The sequence below is a fragment of the Sorex araneus genome, chromosome 4 (genome assembly GCF_027595985.1).
Source record: "Sorex araneus isolate mSorAra2 chromosome 4, mSorAra2.pri, whole genome shotgun sequence".
Lineage (NCBI taxonomy): Eukaryota > Metazoa > Chordata > Mammalia > Eulipotyphla > Soricidae > Sorex > Sorex araneus.
In genome coordinates this window covers 30,172,067-30,199,555 of record NC_073305.1, presented here as the reverse complement: position 1 = coordinate 30,199,555, position 27,489 = coordinate 30,172,067, and the positions used below count along the sequence as shown (strand labels likewise).

Below are 27,489 nucleotides of genomic sequence, written 5' to 3'. Positions count from 1 at the left end.
TGGTTTGTGATTTTTGAGTCTTGGTGTGGATTTAGGACTGGAGCAATAGCACAGAGGGTAGGGCGTTTGCCTTGTATGTGGCCATCCTGGGTTCGATTCCTCTGTCCCTTTCGGAGAGCCTGGCAAGCTACCCGTGGTGTACTCAATATGCCAAACAGTAACAACAAGCGTCACTATGGAGTTGTTTGTCGTCATTGGTCTGCAGATGTTAGCTCTGCTGCTCGATGGCAATTTGGTGCCATGTTAATACCAAACTGAAGCTTTAGGGTTTATTTTTATTTGGGGGACCACATCCAGCAATGCTCACAGCCTACTTTTACCTCTGCATTCACTCATGCTGGTGCTGGGCCATATGGGATGCCAGGGATCAAACCTGGGTTGGCCATTTGCTAGGCAAGTGCCTTACCGGCCGTACCATCTCTCCAGCCTATAAACTGAAGCTTTTTTTTTAATATATTAATTGAATCACAGTGAGATACACAGCTGCAAAGTTGTTCATAATTGGGTTTCAGTCATACAATCTTCGAACACCAGTCCCTTCACCAATGTACATTTTCCAACACCAATATCCCCACTTTCCCTCCCTCCCCCTCCCTTCTTTTCTCTCCTTCCCGGACCCCCACCACTTCCTCTTTGACATTATAGTTTGCAATACAGATATTGAAAGGTTATCAGGTATATCCTTTTACAAGCTGAAGCTTTTTAAGTCTTTGACCTCTTTTCTGTTTCGATCTGGTCGATTGATACTAGATAATTCAAATGGGATTGCTTTAAAACTATGAAAGCACTGTGCTCATCTTTATTGGTTTTTATAGTTAGGGTGAATAATTTCATTTACTTTCGTAACTAGTAAACTGATTAAGTTAAGAATATCAGGGTATAGGAAGAGTCTATTTCTGTGACTAGTAACCAAATTACTGAGGTACTGTGCTCCTGCTTCATACCTCAGTGCTTAAATAGTTTAAGAACTTCTTTGAAGTTCTTAAACTATTCTCAGCTTCCAAATCCTTAGAATTGTATTATGCATCATTTGAAGAGTGGAAGTTAAAGAATAAAGTAAATCTGGATAGGTTGAAAATGAAAAAAAAAATCAAAATGAAAAATAATAGAAAAATTTCATGACCAACAAAAACCTAAACTTTGTACTGTAGAGCCAAAATATGTGCAAAAAACAGAATATGTTAATTTAGAAGGATTAATACTCCCCTTGGAGCCAAAAGAACATGAGATACTCTTGCCAATAATTTTCTTCTCCTTATACCTAGGCAGATTGATATGTGTAGTAAATCTCTTAGCTAACTTTGGATGCCATATCTTTCCTATGATTTTACCATTGTAATTTTTCTCATCTTGCCCAGGGTATATGGAGATTATGTAGCTATAGACACTATCCCTGGGGCTTTGCAATCAAAGTTTTCCTAAATACACTCAGCCCAATTGTCTCCTTTGGGACACTTACAGTTCATCTGACAAGGGATTGGTTTGGAAAATGCAAATTTCATACCTAGAGACCAATTTAGCATGAGAATTCTGGAAGTCATCTCATTCCCTTGCTTCTCACTCTCCAGAGAGGCTCTCCTCCCTGTTTTATTGTTACTTTTTGACCACTAGTAGTTCCTACTTGCAGTTTGCATATAATGAGCTTTTGGTTGAGATTCATTGCCCTTCCTGCCACATTATTTTAGCAAAGATCCATTACCAGTAACAAAAATACCTTGAAATATAGCAGAAAATAAACCCAGAATTAATCACTTTTATCACAGAATAATTTTTAACATATGAAAGAACCAAAAATTTACAAATTCAGAAGCAGTATAAGACTGGATCATCAAACTCCATTTCCTATGGAAATTGCATAAAATATTTCTCAAAACCAAAATGAAAAACATACCATGACAACTTTATTTCCCTATGTATTCTTTTTTGGAAGCTATGTATTTATTGTATAAAAGGGATTAAAAACTTGCCTTGATGAAAATAAAAGACAGAGAGCTGGAGGCTTCTTGTGTTTTTCTATCTCTACAAAATTGGAGATAGTTGTCTTATTGGAGGTATATCTTCACTGGTTACAGCCTCTTTGATTAGGGTTTTGGTTAGGGAGCTATAAATTATGTCCTATGGGTTAAATTCAACTAGATACCTGTTTTGTAAGTAGAGTTTTTTTGAATATAATCATGCCTATTCATTTATCATTCTCTACCGCTTCATGCCATAACTGCTTAGCTGAATAATTTTGACAGAGATTATATGACTTACACTGTTGAAAATATTTGCTCTCTGAAATTTTTTCAGGAAACATTCATCTATCCCTGTTTTAGACTAATGAAAGGATAGGATTTTTTTCTTCCTCAAGTTCTGAGATGACAGTTTGAACAAGAAAATTCTGGAATTAAATGTGATTTGTTAGTAATTCTGCCCTATAGATTTTGAAACCTATTAAGACTTGTGTTCAAACTCTGCTTTCAACTGAACTGGGGGACCATGTTAAGTTGCTTCTGTTTGTTTGTGGGTCATACCTGGTCAAGCCAGGGATCACTTCTGCCTCTGCACTCGGAAATTACCTTTACCCCGTGCTTAAGGGACCATATGATATGCCAGGGGTCAAACCTGGGTTGGCTGCATGTAAAACAAGTGCCCTACCTGCTATGCCATCTCTCAGGTCCTGAGTTGTTTAATATTTCTGAGCCACAGTGATTTTATCTCTAAAATAGGGATGTCTCCTATTTTGAAAAACTGTTAGGATATTAAATGAGATAGTGTTCAGAGATGTTCAGTGCTTCCTAGTCATGTTGTGACTACTCAGTGTAACTTCTTTTTCTGTTTAGTTCAAACTTATGCATACATAAATACACAGATTCTCCTATCAAAATAAATGGTCATTTGAAATTTTGTCAGTTTAGCACATTTCTGTCATGAGTCTTTGAAAAAAAATTCCTTTGTTCACTGTATCTTGGGTATACAAAGGTATTACCTATTCTTTCCTGAATTGTTTAAAATTGTTTAAGACTAGTCTTAAGTAGAATTTTCCATGGCTTTGAAAAAACCAACAGTTTCCAACAACTCTTTAATGGGATTTATATAAAGAAGAGAAAGAAACCTATGTTTCAGAAATTGCTCTCCTGCATAGTGTTTTCCCCTGTCTAAAATCAATCCTTTACTCTATTCTAGACCACAGAGGCCAGACCTCTTGAGGATGCACAAACTGAAAAAAAATAAATGTAGGCCAGCAGCTTTGCTGCTGAATGTATAAAATTCCATTTGAGAAGGAAACAGGCCCTTGTTAACAACATCACAATAAGCTGAAGACATAGATTGATTTCATTAAATATTGTGTTCCTGATGTGGAATCACTCACTTAGCCCCAATCCAAAGGTTAACACTTTCTTTGTGTCCATTTGAAAACTATGACTTTAATATATGTCCGTTCACTTCTTTTATAGATATACCACCAAGGCATATAGTCTGAGGAAATATTTCATGGTTAAATATATCATTTTTTATTAGACAGTCACTTTAACATTATTCTACAAAGGCTATACCCTAGGAGGTATAGGGTATAGCATCATTTGCTTAACTTTATAGATGAAAGAATATGTAATGTGATGAGACAAAGTGATTTAGTTAACAGTTACACAATACATACATGCATATGCTCTGAAGTAGCAAATGACTGTGGTCCCCTTTACTGTGTAAAGGTTGCTCCATATATGCCAAGAAATTAACATATAATATCTATCTTTTTATCCATCACCCAACATACCTTGCATAGATATCACTCCAAGCTGTCTTGAATTTCACTTTAGTGATTTCTTTCAACTCTGACATCATTTCTTCTCCCTTCGCTTTTTTTCCATTTTCAACTCTCCTCTCTTCTTTTTCCCACTAATCCTCATGTGTTGTATTTTTAAAACTGCTTGAAATTGATTTTACAACAAAGTAGGGTACATAGTCCATACAAAGTAGGGTACATAGTCCATACAAAGTAGGGTACATAGTCCATACATGGAAACTCAGTTAGAAATAATGCAAGAACTAAGTTCACATTTTTTACTGGAGTTGAATGAGTAATTCACATCCCCTTTGATCTAAAAATATTCCCAGAACAAAACAAAATATTTTGTTTCCTGTCACAAAGACACAGAAAATCAGAAAATTGAATGGATGATAATTGTGAAACTTTTTGTTTTGCAGTCATATTCATGACCTTAGTCCCGAGATATAGGTTTCATATTTTGAAGCTTTTTCTCCCCTCTGAGTAATACTCAGTGTTTTAAATGGAAAAGTTATAATCTTCATCCTTAGACATATAGAATAAAGTCTTTGTATTCACACATAAATACATTTTTATAAAGGATCACTATTAGCATAGTAAGAAATGATATAATCACTTGGTTTATATGCTTTTGTAAAAATGCAACACTTTGATGTTCTTAGTTCCCACATAAACATAATGCCACTGAAACTTAGATGTCTTTCAACAAGATACATCAGAGCATTAGTTCTCAGAGATGACTGGATTTTCTAATCAATTGGAAAGTCTCCAAAAACAACATTGCCCTTGTTCCACTCCAGAGATTCTACCTTTCTCGTCTGGTATAAATATGACGCATTGGTACAGAAAACAAACCTGTCAATACTACCATTGTCATCAAGGTTAAGAACCATGGTACTAGTTTATTTTAGGTCACACTACCCATTATAAAGAATGCCAGATTTTAAATTTCTTTTTAAAAGTTAATCACAATGGAAAGGAATGCAAAATATCAGTATGCATTTCTTGTAGTAAAGAAGGGTACTAGTCCATTAAATTGTTGTGCTGATCTCATGTAAATTAGGGTGGGTACTCACACTATTTAAAAATAACTTCTTTCAGTGATTTGTAGTCAGAGTGTGCAAAACATTATTTCAAATATTCTTTAACAGAAAAGGTATGTTGATAGTTGCCTAGAGAAAACTCCATCTGTCCTGAGAAGCCCAATTACTTTACTTCTGAATGCATGTAGGGCATGCAGATTTATTGCCAAGTGATCTCTGCACTATCAAATGTTTCTTACCTATTTATAGAAGCATTTACACATTCTAAAACATTGAGTCCCATTTTCCTCTCTCCTGTAGGCACTGTCACTGCTTAAACTGAAGTTTCATTTCTTGAAAACATCTTTTAGCTTAGTTTTATCATTTTGAAGTCAACTTATTCTAACCCTTAATTAGAGGATATTTAAGGAAGATTTGCATTTTTGATGAACTGTGTTAGATTCTCAGCATGGATCCAGTTCTCTTTCTCTCTCTCTCTCTCTCTCTCTCTCTCTCACACACACACACACACACACACACACACACACACACACACACACACACATACAAATCTCATTTCTAACACAAAACAGAAGGGTTCCATTCCATTGAATCCAAGGACATTCCCATAAATGCTGGGAGGAGTGGGAGAAAGAAAAGAGAATGAAGAAATAAAAGTGATGGCATAATTTGAGAGTCACAGTAAATGATTTGGTTTAATACTCTCAATGAAATTCAGAGACAGATATTTAGAAGAGGAGGAGGCAGTGCGGTGAGTCTAGGAGACTTAAGAAGATAAGATACAGAGAAGAAAAAAACTTATTGAAAATCTTTGGAACAACAAGATCTTGAATGACAAAAGAAAAATATCAATAGGTACAATAAAAAACATCAGGCCTTACTAGTTAATTTTTATTTAAATTAGCCATCAGCATTTTAGTCTTTACCCAGTCCAGTTGAAGAGTGTATTTTAACATCTACTATGTTAAAGAATTTAATCTGTATTATCTTCCTGGTAAGAATAGTCCTAGAAGCAGTTTTTGTTTGTTCACAGGGTTGTTTTTCATTCTATCTGTCCTTGTGCCTATTTACACACACTTAGGATTCACTCTCACCTAGCTGTTTGCATGCCTCACTCCCAGTCCTTTCATGCATGGTACTGTTCTGGCTTTGACTTTCTGACCTCCTTCCTGTGCCTGACTCCTACTCCAGAATGCTAAACTGAATCTGGCTGACTTAGATTTTAAAAGGCCATTCAGTGAGTCAGTCACTTGAAGCCTAAAATTGGTCTCATTCAAGAACATTTCAGTCCACAAAAAGTACATGTAGAGGTACTTGCAAATTTTTCCCCTCTTAACTGGGAGTTTTCTGATTTGGAGATAACAGATATTTTCAGGTTCTCTTCCCAATCTCTCACAGGTCACTTTTGTGTCCCCCCTGAGAATGCACAACACTTTTTATATTTAGAAAGCCAATTGAGGGACAAGATAGTCCAGTGGATTGGGCACTTGCCTCCCATATAACTGAGCCAGGTTTCCTCCCCAGGACCCCATATGGTCCCGGAGCCTTGCCAAGAGTGATCTCTGGTTGCAGAGCCAGGATTAAGTCCTGACCTTTCTCAAAACAAAACAACCCCCCCAAACACCTGACAACCTACTATTTATTTCCTGAGATGAAGGGCTTGGGAAGGGATGATGAATTGCTGAGAACTAATGTCATCTTCTCCTATAGATTTGAAACCCTCAACTAGAAATCCTAATAACTAAGAGAAAAAACAAAAAAGGGGCTGGGGGAAATGCAATGAGAGAAGTGGAAAGAAGATTATATTCCTAGTTTCCTATTTCATACATCAAACTCTGTTCAGACAAAAGTCATCTGTTCAGAACCAATTCCTGGAGGTGGTGTGTGACATCAAGAATGTCATGTGCAAAGTGTAAAAACCAAATGGTCTCCTCATTTCAAAAGGCTTTAACGTGCCCTTATAGACAGGTTCTTTGAGACTTGCCATCTTACTTTGAAATGGTATCCTTGTTCTGTTCTGCTGCCTACCTCCTATTTTCTCTCCTTTCCTCCTAGTCTGACTTTTCTTTTTCTCTTTCTTTCCTTTCTTGACAAACTACTAATACCTCAGTTTAGTATATTCACCGTTTCCATGGACCAGTCCAATTTGCTCTTTTAGGAGAAAATAAGTGACATTATTGTCATCTTTTCATACACTTTCTCTAGTTTACAACAAATTCAGCAATTAGTCAATGTACACATTTCCCAGGTCTACCTGAGAAGAAAACTGAAGTCAGCTAGGCAAGTTACACCTGGTTATTTGATGCTCCCTAAGTCCTCATACCCACGTACTTATGCTGGCTTTGGGTATTTAGGCAGACACTTGCTGACTCATTTCAAACTCTCCATCTGTGTCATCCATTTAAATTATGCTGGCACTTTTGGAAAGTCTATCCTATATGATAGCTTAAGTAAGGCCAGACTTACGTCTATCAGGAGGATGACAACTATGTATAATTTTGCTATTGCTATAAGAAATCTTGTAATGACTTCAAGATATACAATCAACTTTTTTACTTTTATAGACTTACTGAAAGATATATCTCATTTAAAAACAATAGGTTAGATGTAGATGCCCTTTTAATAAGTATTAAATTACTAAATACATTGACACCAAAACTTCAACTTTTGTTAATTAAACCACAGTTAAGTGTGAGCCACTGGTGGCATGCTCTAGCATCAACATGTAAGGACATCTAGATCTAGCATCCTGCTCTGGAACTTTCTTGGGAAGAGAAGTAAACCATAGGAAGATTGTACCAGTACTGTCATCTGAAAGCGGTTTGGATGGTACAGGCATATTCTGAAGAAAACAAGCAGTAAGCAGTGGTCTGGCCAAAGATGGATAAATGTTTCCAGTTAAAATTCTTTATTAGATTTGTACAGTATTCCTGGATGCTGGGTAGATGAAGTATCATTATCTTCATTAGTTCAGTCAGAAAAAGAATCCCAAGATGTTAAGTGACTTGCTTTGAGCTTTGACACCCAGAGACTAAATCAAAAGTGAAATTCACATCTGATGATTCTTATTTTATTCTGCTAGATCATTAATGAGGTTTTAGTAATAATATCCGCATGAGTCTGTGAAAATTCCATGGCCAATTATTATTACTGACATTTAAGGCCACAATAACTTGGCTACTCTTTATGTTTTCAGCCTTCCTAAATCTGCCTTACCTTGTTAATTACCTCTGGATATACTGAGTTAATCTTATGTTCTCTTTTCCTGTCTATATCCTTCTGACTTTTCAGCTCTTAGGTGACATATTTCTTCCTTCCTATGTCTTCAAGTTAGCGAAAGATGACTTCCCTCCAAAAAAAGGTCCAGTTTTCCCCAATTCTTCTAACACCACAATAAAATGACATATGTTCCTAGCATCTGACATCTTAAATGTTTTAAGGATAGTGACCTTATAAAGTAATATTGTATAATTGCTACCTTACCTAGGTTTTGGGACATAATAATATTTTAATCAAAATATATTAAATATTTTGGTAAATAAACCCAATATCAGCCTAAATCTAATTTAGTGCATTTAGTCCACAGTTAGCTTAAGTGCTTCATCTCCCCATCATTCAAAATTATATGAGGTCTTCAATACATGATTTTGAATAATTTTATTGCTATGAAGATACACTCACAATGTGGATATGGGATAGAATATGGGCAGAGCCATCTGGGAAGAATTTTTGGTAGCTTTTGTTTGGTAAGCTGAAAAATGTGATCACAAGGAATGAGGACTTAATTTAAACCCTTGTAGTCACTGACACTTGGGAAAGAGGCTTAGTACAGAGATTCTGATGATATTCTTAAAAATCACCAGAGTCGCAAGTACTTATAAAAATCTCAAAATGCTTCATAGACAAAATATTATCACTACTAAGACCATTACTTTATTTATGGGAGGAGGGTAGAGATCTGAAATAGTATGCTAGTTGTTTTTACCTCTAATGCAGTGTGGTCTCTACAACCCTTTCCCTTTTTCACTCACATCTTCTATAACTCTAAATAAGTGTTTACAGAGCTTTCTCTTGCACATGTATATGAGTTTTCACTGCAGAGAAAGTAGATTTTAATGGGAAACAAGATCATGAATCCAACTGGTTTGAAATCCAATTGTCTTTCTTATATGATTTAGATAATTCACTGAATCTCACTGTGTTAGTTTCCTCCCTTGGAGTTGACAAAAATTGCAGAACTTACCTCATTGGATTAAAATTAAAATTAAAATTGGAAAAAAAATTACAGAACTTACCTCATTGAGTGTTAAAAGCATTCATTAATATACAGTCTCTAGCATATGGTAAGAACTCTATAAATGTTGGTTCTGGACATGATTATTTTATAGTAAATTAGGTGATGTGAACACAAAGAGTACACAGAGGAGTTGTGGCTTCTATACCCATATAGTATAATATTCACTTGCCAGTTTTTCTTTACTGTAAAATTTATTCTTTACCCCAGCTCCTGTGAGCCACATTTTCCCAGGCTTTCTCCTAAGATGAGGTAGCAGAAGGCTTGGATAAATGATTGAGATAGAGCCGGAGCGATAGCACAGCAGGTAGGGCGTTTGTCTTGCACGCAGCTGACCTGGGTTCGATCCCCGGCATCCCATATGGTCCCCCAAGCACTGCCAGGAGCAATTCCTGAGTGCAAAGCCAGGAGTAACCCCTGAGCATCGCTGGGTGTGACCCAAAAAGAAAAAAAAAGATTGAGATAGAGAGACTAGTCACCTTCCTGTGTGTGGTTAGTTATCAGGCTGCCTCGTCATTTTCCATATTTCTCCAAATTGGGCTTCCTTTGCTGCTCACAGAACCCATTGGGATTTTTCATTTCATCTTTCCATCAGTCTTCTGCTTAACGGTTGAGATCATTATTGAAGAAAATAGACCAGGAATACAAAGACGGATTCCTTACTCCTGAGTTCATTCAGCTGTATGTGGAGATTATATTTGCATGAATTTTCAAATATATGAGTCTATAGGGCTGGAGCGATAGCACAACGAGTAGGGTGTTTGCCTTGCACATGGCCAACCCAGGTTTGATTCCTCCATCCTTCTCAGAGATCCCGGCAAGTTACTGAGAGTGTCCCACCCGCATAGCAGAGCCTGACAAGCTACTGTCTTATATTCGATATGCCAAAAATAGTAACAACAAGTCTCAAAATGGAGACGTTACTGGTGCCTGCCCGAGTAAATCAATGAACAATGGGTCGACAGTGCTACAGTGTACATGAGTCTATAAAGATACCTCTTTCTCAAGTTGCATTGTATTTTTTTCCTTGGCCATAGCAAAAGTCCTAATACAAAGTCTACTATTTCTTGGGAACTGTTCGAAATGATACCACAATGTAAACCAACTGGTATTCTCATTGAATATTTGTCTCTGAAATCCACATAACCACCATTTATTATTTACTGTCATGTTTGGACTGAGAGTTATGAATAAGGTAAACAGCCTCTTTCAGAGCAGGAATCATGACTTCCTCCACCAAGTGTTAACATTTACTAATTCCCTGTATTTTCTCTGAAGACCTGAGCATTCTTTTTTTTTGTTATTTGTATTTTAAAACCATCTCATTAATTTTGATGCAAGAATATTAACTAAAATACAAAGCAGGAACCATTGGAGCAGAATTTTCATTTATTTTCAATAAAGTAAATCCCAAGCCTCAGGTTATCCTTTTTGATACCTTCTCAAGGCAGGTGAATTTTTCAGTGCAATGGAATTAGCAGTGTCACTACCACAGGACAATCACTCTTTCCACAGTACACTTTCTTGGCTCTCCTCTTCTCCATTTGCCTAAGATGATGCAATTTGTCTTCTAATAATGGATGGGATACCTCTCCCTTTCAATCACTAGCATAAGTCACTGAAACTTGCTCGACATGTCCAAGGTTCAGCTGCTTTGGGGGAATTTTTTCTGAATCTTTCATGATTGATGAAAATAAATTTATAATCATGATGCAAGTACAAGTGTGTGTGCATCCTTTGTCCTGAAAGTATATGCAGTGGCCTGTTAATGTTATTATATATGGTCAGACTGTAGTTGCTATGGAGACAATAACCAAATATCCTGACCTTTGAGGGTGGGAAGATGCTGTGGTAGCAGCTATGATCAGAGTTAAGTGATTGCTGATAGAATTAAAGATTAAAGGGCAAGGTTTATTTTTTTCTCCACATTAAATTTGGTTCAATCATTTTGCTCCCTGAGTTTACCAATAATATCCATCAGAGTCATGCAGAAAAATTACTAGTATTACTAGTATTTCTTTATTATTTTATATTCAGTTTATTTGGATTCTGTATGAATGGAATTCCAAATTTTTGCTTATGGCTGGTATATGTTTTTGAAAGGTATGCTTTCTGCTAAAAGTATGAATTATAGCAGATAAACATCCCTGTCATGCAATATAGCTATTAAGGCAGCAAATTCAAGCTTTCATTCAAAATGTAATACCTTGAAATTGTTTTATTCTTTAAGTACTAGTAGGACAGACAAAAGAATATATTTAATACATTCTCTGATTAGAAGGAATGATTTTCTAAAACCTCTGTGATTATAAGCGAGATTCTCTGGCTTCCTATTCAACACTGATAGTTTTACATTGTTACGGGTTAGAAGGTGCACCACCATTTATTCTGTTCTTGTTGTATGGCAGGAAAATGTGAGTAAGGGGATTTGTATCACTGCCTACATTGCTTAGTGAGGGTTCTCTGAGACTAGTCCATATCGTTTGAAGCTATGTTGAGCCAGACATGGAGAGAAAATTATTCCTGCTTCAAGAACTTACTTGGTCAAGATTGTATGCAGGCTAATTAATAAGTAGGGATTACATAGGGCAGATCAACAAATGTAGCCAAATAAAACATAAGAAATGAGTCCAAGGGAATGAGAAGATAAGCTAAAGGGAAAGAAAAACTCTAGAGGGACCTAAAAGAAGAACAAACAATGGTCATTATTGGTAAATCATAATTTATAAATATATTGGTTTTATGATTTTAAATATATCAAATGTGATATTTAAATGGAGACAAGGCTAAATAAATCACTTGAGCAAAGATGTATATGGGATATGATATAGTGGTTAAGAGAACGTGGAGTAATTTGGTTATGTTGTGGAGCAGAGAAATGTAATGGGTATTCTCTGAAACCCATCCATGCTCAGGGATTAGTAGGAGCTGTGAAGGACAGGTAAGTATACTGAGATTTTGTAGAAATCAGGTAGCTTTCAGTATGATAGGATTTAAACCCTAATACTTTGAGGTCTAAGTGGAGATTCTAGAAAGGTAATAGTGTTATTGTCACCCGCTTCTTAGAAGTAACTGTCAGTAAGTACAAAACCTGCTTTGACTGCAAATATGTGAGTCTGAGTCCAAAATTCCCTTTGGAATTTCAACTGATGTTTTATGCTGCTTAAAACTTGTTGATTCTTGAGAGCCCAGTAATAAACCCTCAGATATATGGGCAGTTAATTTACAACAAGGGTGCAAAGAGCATAAAGTAGATAAAGGAAAGTCTCTTCAACAAATGGTACTGGGAAAACATGTGAAAGGATGAAATTAGACCACTGTTTTATACCATGTACAAAAGTTAATTCAAAAGGATTAATCTAAATAGTCCATGATATTGAGCTCAGTGGTGCCTTCAGTGTTTAGACTTTAACAGCAGGGGAAACAAAAACAAATGGGAGTGAATCAAATTAAAGAACTTCAGCATCATGAAAAGAACCATTAACAAAAACATGGACATTGCTCTGAATGGGAGAAGATGTCTTTTCACACTTTGTGTCTGACAAAGAGCTTAAGTTCAAGGTACAGAGAGCGCTCACAAAACTTTAATAATACAAGCAATTCATCATCAGAAAAGCTGAACAGACACTACTCCTAAGACAACACATAGATGTCAAAAAGTGTTCATTATGCCTGGTTATCAGAGAAATGTCAATGTAAACAATAGCGAGATGTCACTTCACATTCTTGTGGATGTTTCATATCAAAGAGGTCAGAAAGGACCAGTGCTGGATGGAGTGTGTTGTGAGGGATGCCCTTATTCACTGCTGGGATTGTGGAATGGTTTAGTCTCTGTGGAAAACAATTGAAGAATGCTATAAATGTTATAATAGGACGACCATTTGACCTAGTAATTCCACTCCTTAGCGTTTGTCCCAGAAATACGAAAATGCTAATTCAAAAAGATATATGCAAGTAGCACTATTTAAAGTAGCCAAGTTCTGGAAATGAAATCAGTGCCAAACAACATGTGAGTGGATGAAGAAAATGTATCTACACACAGTAGAAAATTCAGCCATGAGCGAAAAGTATAAAACCTTGCCTTTTACTGCAGCTTGAGTGGGACTGGAGGGGATTATTTTCAGAAAAATAAGTCAGGAATAGGATAAGAACTAGATGATCTCATTCATATGCAACATATAGAGAAACAGTATAGGGCAGGGGAGACATTTAAAGGACTAGAACATATTTTTTGCGTAGGGGTGGCCTAAGTTTGATTTCCAGCACCACATGAAGCATGCATGTGCTGCATCATTGAATAATATGCCTGGAGTAGCCTCTGATCATTGCTGGATGTGAATCTCTCCCCATACTATCCCACAAAAAAAAAGGAAAAATCAAATCCTTAGAATGACAACGAAATGGACATTATCAGTAGGGAGTGGGATGAAAGGAACCAGTGGACTGTGGTGGACTGTGGTGGAGGAATACTGGCTCTTTGTTGGGAAAGGTGGCTTGAAACAATATTCCTAAAACATGTACAACTTTAAAAACCAATGTTTCAGCAATAAAAATAAAGATCACTGTATCACTGTCATCTCATTGATCATCTGTTTGCTTGAGTGGGCTCCAGTAACATCTCTATTCTGTCCTAGCCCTGAGATTTTAGCAGCCTCTCTTTACTCATTCTTCCCAGTGGTGCCTCATTAAAGGCTCTTTCAGCATCAGGGGAATGAGACCCATCATTGTTGCTGTATTTTGCATATGAATACACCACTGAGAGCTCGCCAGGCTCTGCCATGGGGACAGGATGCTCTTGGCAGAGTCTCTTGCCTCCATGTCTGGCTGTCTTCACCAGGGCCCCTCGGAGGTGGGCAGGTTGAGTTTACCTCCCCACCCCAGCAGAGCCCCGGTAGCCGAAGACCGCCAGAACCCAGCGAAAATTAAAAAAGATATTTAAGAAAATTCTATGACTTTTTCTGTTTCAGTATGGATTCAAGTTGAAAGGAAAAGGGTTTAAGGGGCCAGATCAATTGTACAGCAGGTAGGGCATTTGCCTTGAACACAGCCAATCTGCTGGATGTGACCTCAGTCCCTTCAAATTAAAATATAATAAAAATTAGAAGAGGATTTAAAGCCTAGTTTTCTGCCTGTGAAATTATATAAAGTATTACAATATTACCCCTCCCCTCCTAGTATGAAGTCTTGAGTATATGAAGATGCTTTTCTCTCTTGAGTATGTGGTCTGCCATGGTGTCATACAAATGGTGTCATGGTAACCTCACAGTTCTTCAATTCTCGTCATTGAAACTGTGATGATGGATTTTTCTCTTTTTTTCTGCTTTTTTGGTCATACCCAGCAATGCACAGGGGTTACTCCTGGCTCTGCACTCAGGAATTACTCCTGGCAGTGTTCAGGGGACCATGTGGGATGCTGGGAATCAAACCCAGGTTTGCTTCATGCAAGGCAAACACCCTCCCCACTGTGCTATCACTCCAGCCCCTGGATTTTTTATTCTTAACTATGAAGGTTTTAGTAAAGAACCATTTGGTAATCTGTCTCTTAGCTGGTCATATGTGTCTTAATATATATCCATTCCTTCTTATTTAGGGCAGTCACAGACTGAGGTCTAATAACCATGTCACAAATTAGAATATCTTAAGTTTTGTTTGTGGATATGTGTTTTTGAAATCTAGAGTAACCTGAAAATGGACACTTCTCTATTTCTTTTTAAGGATCTTCTAAAGAAATGCTACTCTGCCAAGGCATCCTACCTGTTCCAGCAGGATAAATTCTATGATGTCAGCTATGACACAGGAGACAAGTCTATCCAGTGTAGCAGGAGACCAGATGCATTCAAGTTCTGGATGACTTGGAAGGCCCTGGGAACATTAGGCCTTGAAGAAAGAGTGAATCGTGCACTTGCTTTAGCTAGGTAGGTGTGTATGTGTGTGTCTGTGTCCATCCTCCTGTATCCAAAGTACTCAATGAAAGTAAAATTTTCATGTCTGTGCATATTCTTCCACTTAACGTCTTTCTTCTTTCATATTTTAGTAGTTCTTCTTTTTTTTTTTGACTTTGGGTCACATCTGGCAATGCTCAGGGGTTATTCCTGGCTCTGCACTCAGTAATTACTACTGTTGGTACCCAAGGGACCATATGGGATGCCAGGGATTGAACCCCATGCAATGGTCTGCATGCAAGACAAAACCCCTACCCTCTGTACTATCACTCCCGCTCCCATCACCTAGTATTACTCTTTCAGCACCAATGATGCATTAGAAATTGTGAACCAAGCAGTCCTAAGTCCTACCTTCTAGTATCCAGGAGGTAAAAGAGCATGAAAACAGATAAAAATATAGCTGAAACTTACCTTTTCATAAGTTTCATCAGGAGCACAAAGGAAGATTCCTTAGAGTGTTCTTCAGGGGACCTTGAAAAAGGCTTCCTGGAGGAAGTATAATTTAACTAAGATTGATGGATGAGAGGTGGGGAAAGATGAACCAGGAGGAAGGAACACCAAGTCCAAATAACTGAATAGGAAATCTTGGAGAACTCAAGAACATGACAAAACCTGCCAGAGAGACTGTGACATTAGCATAAGAGAATGAAGGTCAAAGTGTCTTGAAGATATCATGATTCTTTTCCTTGTTGTATCATTATAGAAGGTGTTTTGGAAACTGATTTCAGTTGAGCTCTAGTGCCAGACACTTGCCACTTGTTCCTGACTCTGCTGTGAAGTTTGATCCATTGATGCCAATGAGCAAGCCACAGCCATTTCATTCTAAATATGACTTTTTGAGCTTTAATTATGGGGTTAATTTTCTTGCTATTAAACTTTTTCAAGGGGCTGGAGCAATAGCACAGTGGGTAGGGCATTTGCCTTGCACGCGGCTGACCTTGGTTCGATTCCCAGCATCCCATATGATCCCCCGAGCACTGCCAGGACTGATTCCTGAGTGCATGAGCCAGGAGTAAGCCCTGTGCATCACCAGGTGTGACCCAAAAGGGAAAACAAAAAACCTTTTTCAAACATTTAAGTACCTAAAGCATTTAAAAACAGAGAGAATAGTTTGTAAAAATCTGGATTTTTTTTTACTTCCCTCAAAAACATTAGAAAACTCTATCTCTTACCTGGTAACAAACAACATAAGTGAATGTTGTCTGAATCTGGAGAGTCACAATTCCCTCCACTTCTTCCTTCTTTCTCTCTGCTATTTCACTTTAGCTTAGAGATGTAGACAATCTGGACTCCAACCTACCATTCACAAGCCTTGTGACTCAGGCAAGCGTGGCAACATTTCTATACCTCTCTTGTCTCTAGACATGGAAGAAAACAGTGACATTAAGATCAAGTAGTTTTTACAAAGATTAAATAAAGTGCTATACAGAGTCTAGCATGTGCTATATTTCTTACCTAGTTTTTGGTAAGGAAAGATACATACTCTTCTACAACTATGCAGGAAGGGTTGCAAGACACTGGGAGAGGCTTTCTAGAGAAGTGAAATTCAGTTAGGTACATGGGAGAAAGGGAAAGATGAATGAGACATTAGAATTGGTGGTCTTGGGTTTGGATACTGCCTGTTCACGACTCACTTTTAAAATTTTGAAATGTCTCTTCCAAGATATAAAAACTGTTAATGGAGACTTTTAGTTCATTGCATATCCATAGATGCTTTGCATCACCAACAATTTGAAAACCTAGTGTCTTACAATCAGTTACTTATTCTTAGGTACTATAAGTGTGTGAAGAGGGTGGTAGTTTTAGCCTTCTATGCTAGTTGAAAGGTAGATCTGGGGGAGAAGTTGGTGCTTACTCTCTTACATCTTCCTTAGACCAGCAGGCTAGCTGGATCACGTTCTAGTTCTAACTTTCTGTAGTAGTGGGAAGGTAGGGATGGGGTATGGGAAGATTGGGTTAACCGTCTTACATCTTCCTTGGCCGGCTAGCTGTATCATGTTCTTGTGAATCAATGACAGAGTCCCTTAGAGACAATACCATATCACTCCCCTGATTATGTCCTTTTGACCAGCTTCCTGATGGACAAAGCAAACCACTTGGCAAAGTCCCCTGTTTGAAAGCAATAAACTGCATTTGGCACAATTATATGACAGAGGATTTGACAATTATAATAGGTAGATATAGGTTGCTTTTGGAAGATACTGAAAAATTCAGCTTCGGGTGACCATAGTTTAAAAAACATGTAAATATTAGAATCTATTAGGGTTGTTTTGATGGTGATTGAAACCTTAATTAAACAAGGAGAGGTGATACCTCAGGTTAGTTTTAAGCTAGTATCTGATGACTTATGGAATAACTAAACCTAGGGACTGAATATTAAAGGTCTTAATTTCTCTTCATCTTTAGATCTAGTCTCCTTAATATGGAGTTCATTCTCATGTAGGAAGGCAGCTTCTAAAAGTGGCGTATTTCTATCATTTCAGATTCAATTTTAGGATCAAAAAGAGAACATGCTCTTCTCTCAACAATCCCAGGAAGTTTTAATGATTTCTGAGTGAGGCAAATGTTCGTCTCAGTCACTGTTGCCAGGGAAATATGACACTCATTGGCATGCTGAGTCATGTACTGGCCAAAGTTACACAGACCAGGGAGACTGATTCCTTCTCTAATCTAGTAACACTCGGCAAGGAATGTGCCTTGATTAGAAATTTGGGTAAAGTGTCTACATCCAAACTAAGAAAATGACTACCCAGGTGAAAAAATGCAACTATCTTCCACAAATATTTATTGCTGCCAGTATAATTAAATTACAAGTTCAAAAAGTTCTCTTCCCATTTTTGCATGTATGTTTTTCTTTTTCTTTTCTTTTTTTTAATTCTTTTTTTAAAATTAATTAATTTATATTTTAATTAGTGAATCACCGTGAGGGTATAGTTACAGATTTACACATTTTCATGCTGTGTTTCCCTCATACAATGTTTGAGAACCCATCCCTCCACCAGTGTCTATTCTCCACCACCAATGAACCCAGTATCCCTCCCACCCCCTGATCCCATCCCCCGATCCCGCTCTGTGGCAGGGCATTCCCTTATTGCATGTTTTTTTTTTCCATACTCTTCAAGCATGAGAGAATTTCTGCATTATCTTATCTAAGATGCTAAGTAACTTAGTGACAGGTGTCTTGAAATAAAGTTAGGAATGAATATTTAATGATTGTATTATTATAACATTAACATTCCTCTCAGGGTAGAATTTAATTTATAGTCTAAGGATATGTTCTAATTTTTGCAGAGAAATATCACAGGAGGATAAATGTTAACATTTCAATTCAATTCAACAAACACTTATTGTTTGTAAATGTTTGTCAAGTTGAATTGAATTGAATTAACATTTCAGTGAGCATTACTGAAGGCTCTGACCTATATTTATATATGGGAGAAACAATTCCTCCTCTTTCATGCCATTACTCATAATAGTTTTTCACGTTCTTGATATCCTACACTCCAGTCCTGGGTGAGTAAAAGTCTCCCTGTTCTTTCATTCCCTAAGCCAAATAAAAGGGCAGAGTATTTTTAGCCACGTCAATTTGAAACATGTAAAATTATAAATTTGGGACTTGAGAGATAGTAGAGGGGATAAGGTACTTGCTTTCAGGTCAATGATCTAGGTTTAATCCTGGGCACCCTATGTAGTCCCCAGTTTCCTTCTAAAAGTGATCCTTGACTCAGAGCCAGGAGTAAGCCCTGAACTTCACTAGATGTGGTTCCCCACCACCACCACCACCAAAAAAAAAGAACAAACAAACAAACAAAAAGGAATTGTAAATTTGGAGAAAGTTTCTCTAGGATTAAGAATCGCAGGGGTACAATGGTGACTCTGAGACAACGCCTGCCTGGCATTCCTGAGGTTGTGAGTTAGATCCCGGAAATGTCCTATGATGAGTCTAATACCTGATACCCAAGCAAGGTACATTTTCTAGTACCCCATGACCAGGTGTTAGTGAGCACGAGAACTAAGTGTGAGGCCCTTGGTGAGCACATAAATGAAATGTCCTGCCAAGCTGAGGACTGCCCATCTAAGTGTGAGAGCAACTCAGCCAACCTGATGAATCCAAGTTGATGAGTCCAGCAACCCAGCATGTTTTCTCCACTCATCAAAATACCAGCAACAACAATGGAAGAAAAAGGGGGAATAATTATAATAAATTTGAAACATTGAGCTTTATTTTTTCTGTTAATGTTCCCTTTAATACTGAATTACAAAATGTAACACCTTAAAAACATCCAGTTTTAAAACCAGTCTTAGGAGAAGGTTTGGAAACATTGGACCAAATATATGTATATATATAATATATATTCCTATATTTATCTTTAATTCCTACATATAAGACAGATCATCTTGCATTATTTTCTACTGATTTCACTCAGTATCCGCTAGTTCCATTTATGCAAATTGGATTATTTTGTACTTTATTATAGCTGTGTAGTATTCCATTCACAACTTCTTGATCTGTTATCTGTATTTGAGCATTTGAGTTATATGAACATGTGTGCATGTATCCTTTTGAATTAAAATTTTTGTGTTTTGGGGATTTTTGCCAAGAAGTGGTATCATTGGATCATATGGTAGTTCAATTCTTATATTTTGGATAGATCATAATATTGCTTTCCATAGGGGTTGAACCTGATGACATTCCCACCTAAGTGGGTGAGGATTCCTTTCTCACTACCCCCATCCCCCATCAACACTTGCTATTTCCAGATTTTTTGATATGTGCATAGGGTTTTATTATTTTTTCTTTACAAATTGTCTGATTGGTTTCTGGTTCTGTTCCTCAGGGAAGATAGAATACTTGCTTAATGCAGGGGTAGGTCCTGTTTCCTAGATCCTTGATGCAGAGGTATTTGGGGAAAATGACCTGGTGGGAAGAACTCCAGTTTGTAATGCCTGCCAGACTTCATGGTGCATGTTGTTACAATGTAGAGAATTGCAAGCTGACAACAGTTGTAGACTTACAAAAGTCCTGAATTTTTAACAATCGATTCCCACAGGCCAGTGAAATAAGCTCTAGAACATCACTGATGGAGTTGGTATAATCAGTTCAAAGCACTGACTCATGAGGGTTAAAATAACATTTCTCATCAAGCTCACTGTCCCAGAGTTATTTCCGTAACATATAATAATAAAAAGTATTCCTATGCATGGCCATAAGATTTTGGCATTGTTTCTTAGTCACAGTAACACTGCTGTGTTGTCTTCAGGAGGTATAGTAATTTTCTTCAGTAGATAACTATAGAAACAGGCTGCCTATAGAAAGAATCTGCCTGTTGTCCATCATCTACAAATTGTTCACTAGAGTCATCCTAAACAGAATAGGCAGAACACTAAAGAACAACCATTGAGCAAGCCAGGTTTTGAAAAGGATTCAGCACAATCGACCATATCCACACAGTGACCAAACTCATTAAAGTTTCGCGAGAGTTCAAGATGCCGCTCTGTCTAATGTTCATCGATTTAAAGAAGGCCTTTGATCCTGTTGTGACTGAAGCAGTCATCGAAACCCTAGCCAAACAGGCTAAAATTCAAACTCAAGTCATCAAGATCCTCCGTGAGCTGTATTAAGGATTCACCACCAGGATCTCACCATTCTACAAGGAAATGATCATTGACATAAAGAGAGGGGTTCAGCAGGGTTATCACCGAAACTCTTTTCACCAAAGGGTTTCACTGAAACTCTTCAGTGCCACCCTTGAGAACGTCATGCGATGACGGGAATGGGAAGGAATAGGGGTAAAGATAGACGGTAGGCAACTACACCACCTCTGTTTTGCTGATGACATCGTTCTAATAACACCAAACATTAGCCAAGCGGCATAAATGTTGGCTGACTTTGACTGCGAGTGTGGAAAGGTGGGACTACAGCTGAATCTCACCAAGACAGTGTTCATGAAAAACAAACTAGTCCCTGACATTCCATTTGCTCTCAATGGAATGAACATCTCTGAATGCAGCAGCTATGTGTACCTGGGTCAAGAACTCAACAAGAGCAATGACTTGGTGCCAGAACTACTCAGAAGGAAGAGAGCAGCATGGAATGCCTTCATGAACATTGAAGAAGTGGTTCAGAGGATGAAGAAACTCCAGCTCTGGGCACATCTTCTTGATGCCACTGTTCTTCCTGCACTAACATACACCTCAGAGACCTGGGCCCTAAAAAAACAGGATGAGAGTGCTATTTGGGTATCCCAAAGAGGAATCAAAAGAGCTATGCTTGGAGTATCTTTTTTCACTCAAGTGAAAGAAGGAATCTGGAGTTTCGACCTCCGTTGACAGTCAAGAATCAGGGATGCTATCTCGCTTGCCAACATATTAAAAATCAGATGGGCCAGACACGTAATGCGATTTAGAGATGGCCAGTGGACTAGAGCTGTTACTGACTGGGTTCCTTGGGACGTCAAAAGACCAGATGGCCTCCCACCTATGAGAAGGTCAGACTTCTTTGCCAAAACTCTGAACGAATGGTTTGAGGGTCTTTGTGTTCCTGGAGTGAGCAGATACCTTTGGGCTACACTAGCATGTGACAGGGACGAATGGAGACATTACTGGTGCCCGCTTAAGCAAATTCAAGATTAACGGGATGACAAGTGATACAAGTGAACAATAGAAAAGTAAAAATTTGTTAGTATTTGGGGCACACATCCATTATCAGTCACCCACTGTGGCCAAGAGCACTATTTTCCTAGACGCTGAGTTAGATCTTTACTAGAAAATCTGGGCAATTTTTTTTCTTTTCCCTGACATATTGCAGTAAGAATTCCATGGAAACCCTGTTTTATGTTCAACAATTAACAAGGCTTAGTTCTGTAAATTTGTATATTGACTTTAAAATTTAGGGACCAGATTTTGATGAACCAACAGATTATCATCACTTCTGTCAATTAGATTCTTTGTTTTTCCCCGTGGAAAGGAAGAATGGACATTTTTGAAAGGATAATTCCCATATATGAGTTGTCTGCAACCCCTCCAGAAGGAAGAAAAGAGAGCCTAGAAGATCGCTAAGACTTTTCCTACTTTCTGTTTGAAAGCTGTCACTCCAAGTGATAAGGGAACACTTCTCTCAAGAAGAATAGATGCAAAACATTTGCCTTTTCCTGTGATTGTTTGAAGATCAGTAGCACTGGGATTCTAAAGCAAGGGATTTTAAAGCAGAATTGAAGGAGGGTAGTCTGAGGTATAAAACCACCATCTTCTGCACCAATTAGATGATTGAGCATCTGCTATCTGCCTGGGAGAATTGAAAATGTTTTATAGCGCCCTTGCTGCCTGTTGCTGAGGACACCTTCTAGGTCTTTGCTAAGTCACAACACATAACAGCAGATTAAATGGTTATTCACAATGGGGTAATTTTTAAAGAAAGTCTGGAAGAATCCTGTGCACAAGTCTTTTCAACAACAACAACCAGCTCAGGAATTCCCATTCTGCTACTTTGTTAGGTCTCCAGTGTATCATTTATCTATCCCCATGACACACAATCTCTGTATTCTCTCTAAAGGTATGTGTTTCACTGGCTTGCATAAATACTAAAGGATTTATTGTTTTCAATATGAAAAGGTGAGCAATTACTCAATGGTACTTTCAGGCTAGTATATTTTTCTAAAAGATGAAAGCAAAAGAGTCAAAAGACTTTGGAAAAGCCAGCGTCTTCATTTATTCTTTATATTGGTCATTTTGTAAAAAGTCACAGTTGCTGGAGGATGTAGTATCTAGGTGTTTGTGATGAATCACACAAGCCATGCATTATGGTTTAATGTATGCTCGACCTACCGAAAGCAGATGGGGAAAAAAAATCTCAGGAGGTCTGGGGCATCTGCTTCAAGAGAAATTTCAAATGAGGACATGCGATGGACGAAATTCTTGGACTATTTTAGAGACACTCTCAGTGGTTGATGAATTGAGAAAGAACCCAGAAAGGCTATCTCTAAAAAATAAAAAAAAATTAAAAAGCCGACTCTGCAAAATGATAAGCAAAGTGCCAAAATATCAGATAGATTCACAGAATGATTGAGGGTCTCTAATGTTGGTAGTACATTCATTAGCAAAGGAGAGCACAAGATTAATATTTATTTTTACAAAACAGGTTTTTATTTAAAGAAATTTACTTAGATATGAGGATAGAGAAAGAGAGGAATATATGTTCAAGAGAGACCAGGGGCTTGAAAAGCAATCCAAGATTATCTTTGACGTATGCTTCAAAATCAAGCCAGAATTTTACACAGTAGGAAAAATTCATGCTAATGTATTTTATTTTTTCCTTTCCTTTTTCTTTTTGGCTAAGTGCAGTGTAAGGACAATGATAATATTTTAAAGGTATTGTTACTTCTTGAACCCATTTACCTGGATGTCTTTTGGTAAGAGTGACTTATTCCTGCATTGTGTACAGAAAACTAAATGCATGTCTTTTTTTTTGCCACTCTGGTTTACATCAGATAAGAATAGATTTTTTAAATGTATTTTATCTTTAGGCTCTTTCCATTTACTGAAAAGGAAAAAATGGGGGAAATAAATCATTCCTATGAATGTAGGCAGTAGTGATTCACAGCTTATTTGGATTTCCTTCTCCAAATTCAATTACTTTAAGTATTTTCTAAAAAGAATAGAAGTACCGTATACAAGAGGCCCTGCTAAGCTAGCATTTCTGAAAGTTCACTTTGTGAGATAACAGATTTCCAGAAGATCTTAATAGATTCTCTTTCCCAAACTGTTTCCATTGTCAACTATGTTTAAGAAATACTAACTGCTATATTAACTACTATATTATTCCTTTCTGGGATATTCAGCATATTCTCTATCACATTAAAAGCTCTAAAGGGGACTGTAATATAGAAACATTTTAACTTGGCTTTAACTAGTATGCAGACAATGCTTACTGTTCATCCAACAACCCATTCTCTTTTTCCCCTTGCCAATAAAACTTTGATTTATTTTTCGTTGTGATATTCCATCAGGGAGCACTGGTCTAAGCCAATCTCCTTTGACAACAATTTGTTTAGGGATAGATATTTAATCAGATTTATTCAACAAAGATATGAAGACTTTGGGGGAAACTATATTGCACTTAAGTAGACACAAATGAAGAGACAATGATGTTCACTAACCTCTTCTTTTTCCTTGGAATGCTGTTGAGTAGGGGTGTGATGGATTGAGTTGTGGCAGCTCTCTTGTGGATGTGAGAAAACTCACTAACACTCAGTATGACTGGTTGAAATGATAGGAAGTGCCTGGTTCTTGATGACATTATTGAACTATACAACCAGATCAATAAATGTCCTTGTGAAATAAGCAAAGTGTACTTTTAGATTGTAGACAAAGACAATCTAGTAGATATGCCCAAACTTGCTGAAATGTATGTGGCAACGGAGCCCTTCATGCAAGAAAATTATTAGCATGGTATAAAATAGGGAATAATTTGGGAACTCCTGCTGTGAGCCTTTATATTATTGTAGTTGCAGATTTTCTTCCACATCCTCTCTACACTCACGGTTGGAGTGTTATGCTGGATTTCACAGGCTTTGGAAGAGACTGAAGTTGAAACATTGATTCTTGACACAACGTCCAGGTCACATAATTAGCAAGAAAGCAGAATTTTCACAGAAATGATTCTGCTTTCTTTGGGGATGCCTTTCTCTCAGGAGTAGGTGCTCCTAGTTACATTTGGGGGTCAAACCTCTTGGTGCTTAGAGCTGCTTCCAGTACAATGTGTGGGGTCACTCTTAGTGGTGCTTTTGGGGATCTTACAGTGCAAGCGATTGTAATCTGGCCTCCTATATGCAAAACACGAGTTCAGTCCTTCGAACTATCTCCATATCCCCCAACCAGAAGCAAATTTTAGCTAATTTGACAAAATAAAATTACTTGAGACAATGGCAGTTTATACCTCCCACAAGGCAGAGCCTGGCAAGATACCCATGGAGTATTCGATATGCCAAAAATCAGTAACAATAATGGGCCTCATTCCCCTGACCCTGAAAGAGCCCCCAGTATGGCAGTGTTGGGAAGGAAGAGTAAGGAGAGGCTGATAAAAGCACACTACAGGGACAAATGGAGACGTTACTGGTGCCTGCTCAAGCAAATTAATGATCAACAGGATAACAGGTGATACAGGTGGTACTTGAGACAATAGCTAGTGCATCTCCATGGGACATGGTTATTATTTGTCATGGAAGAAAGCATTATATATCTTTTCTTGCTTTACTCTCTACTTGCATACATACATGCATATATATGTACATATATAAGGATTTTAATATGCTTTTCTAAAATGTAGAATGGTATTATATCTATTTCTTGGTAGTTTGCTTTTATTTCTTGTGGCAGGAATCTTTAAAATGTGGGAAATTGAGGTACTGTGGTCCCCCAGCTAGTGGGGAAGGAATATCTTGATCTTGATTGCTGCCTTTCTAACCATGCTTGCTTGCTGAGGATGATTATTTAAGCTGGTCTCCTTTTGTTCTCTGGCTCAGACTTTAGATATGATTCCTTCCAGCCCTTGTTGATATGTTTAATAAAGTTGCTTCCTCGGAAAGCTTCAATGCCTCTTGCTTGCAGGAGTGTCCTGCAGCACTCTTCCATATGATTTAGTAAGAATACATATCATCCACTCTTTGTAATAGATGTACCATATTGCATTGTGTCGCTAAGAGATGTACCATATTGCATTGTGTCACTAAAACACATTTCACTGCAGTCCTTTTGTCAATTTCTGGGTTTTAATTTTGCTTCCAGTTATTTTGTATGGAATGCACATATATACACACATAGAGTAGAAGTAATAACTAGTATGTATAGAAACACACATTATATATCTGTATCCATATACCTATCTATTGCCCTACCTACAATGATAGCTCCATCCATCTATCTAATGATATAGCATTGATACCCTCTTCCTAAGACTAGCATCTTAAATGTAATTTGCTGCATCATAGATATGAATGTTATTACTCTGAGGGATGTACACTGCTAAGCACTGCCCTTGGCACTATCTCAGAGGAGCAGGTAGTGCAAGGGATCTAACTTGAACCCTCAGGTTGCAAAGCATACACACTAGCCCTTTGAGTACTCTTCCCACCCTCTGTGTATTTTGACTTCAAATGGTTGGTCGTAGCTTTATTTCACATTCTCACTAGCTAAATATTGCCTTAATTTTTTTATACCATGTGGGCAGCATGGTTTAATAGCATTGCTTTAATTTATTCTTATTTGTTTACCAGCAATCTTAAGCATCATTTCTGTCGACTATTAGAACTGCTTTTGTCTGAAAGTGGGCAGCGTGATAAAGAGCCCTAAATTAACAGCAACATAACACATCCTGGAAAAACAAAACAAAATGCAAAAACATTCAGTGAAAGGATAGTGTCAACATGAAATATTTCAGTGGTCTCTCTCCCTCTCTCTCTCTCTCTCTCTCTCTCTCACTCTCACTCTCTCAAATACAAACACACACACAACACAAACATATCAAGAGCATGATTTTATTTAATTTGCTATAGGAATATTTTGATATTGAGAAAGAAAATGGTATTATTCCACTTTTACAAACAAAGGAGATAAAATTCAAGAGTAGTAATTTGTATTGACTTTCTTAAATATTAAGTATGTGTAATTTAAATCATGATCATATGATCATATCCCATAGGTGACATGATAATGCCCTAATATATATACACATATATATACATATATACACACATATATATTTATTTTAATTCAGGTAACATGGTTTACAATTCTAAGTGTTCATATTTATGTGTGGCACATAATGCTGCAGCTCCCCGTCCACCACCCATCAAAGTGCTGGCATCCCTCAACCCAATTCCGAGGTCCTCTTTACTATATATGCCCTTTCCTCCCTATTCTTCATTCTCCTTTTCTGCTTGGTAAACTCAGCTCTTTTATAAGAGGTTTGTTGCTATTTGATATTGTCCATTCCACGGCTTTGTTTCTTTATTATCCACTTATGAGTGAAATCATCTGGTATGTTGTCTTCCTCTTTTTGACTTACTGCCCTTCACAAAACACTCTGATCATGCGGTAGCAAAATGCAATCTTCCATCTTTTCTTACAGCAGAATAGAATTCTATTGTGTTTTTATACCAGGTCTTCTTTATCCACTCTTCTGTTGTTGGGAACCCTGGTTATTTACAGAACTGAGCTGTTGTGAATAGCACTGCAGTGAGTATCAGTATACATATCTTCTAAAATGTGTGTTGACAAATTCCTGGAATAGATGTAAAGGAATAGAATTACTGGATGATATGGTAGTTCTGTTCTAAAGTATTTAAAGTCATCAGACTGTTTTTCTACAGAGGCTGAAACCAATTTACAATACTAAAAGTGAACGATGATAATTTCTCCGTTTTTTTAAAACCACATCTTCAC

The 27,489-nt window shown here is 37.4% G+C and overlaps 1 protein-coding gene across 2 annotated transcripts in view; it reads left to right on the top strand.

Annotated features, from left to right (window-relative positions):
* The window catches only part of GADL1 (glutamate decarboxylase like 1), a 199,127-nt gene that overhangs the window by 87,073 nt on the left and 84,565 nt on the right, over window positions 1–27,489 (top strand). For both annotated transcript variants that reach the window (XM_004603847.2, XM_055135746.1), the window contains one exon: window positions 14,825–15,024. In XM_004603847.2, coding sequence (XP_004603904.1) covers window positions 14,825–15,024 — 200 coding nt within the window. The remainder of the gene's footprint in view (window positions 1–14,824; window positions 15,025–27,489) is intronic.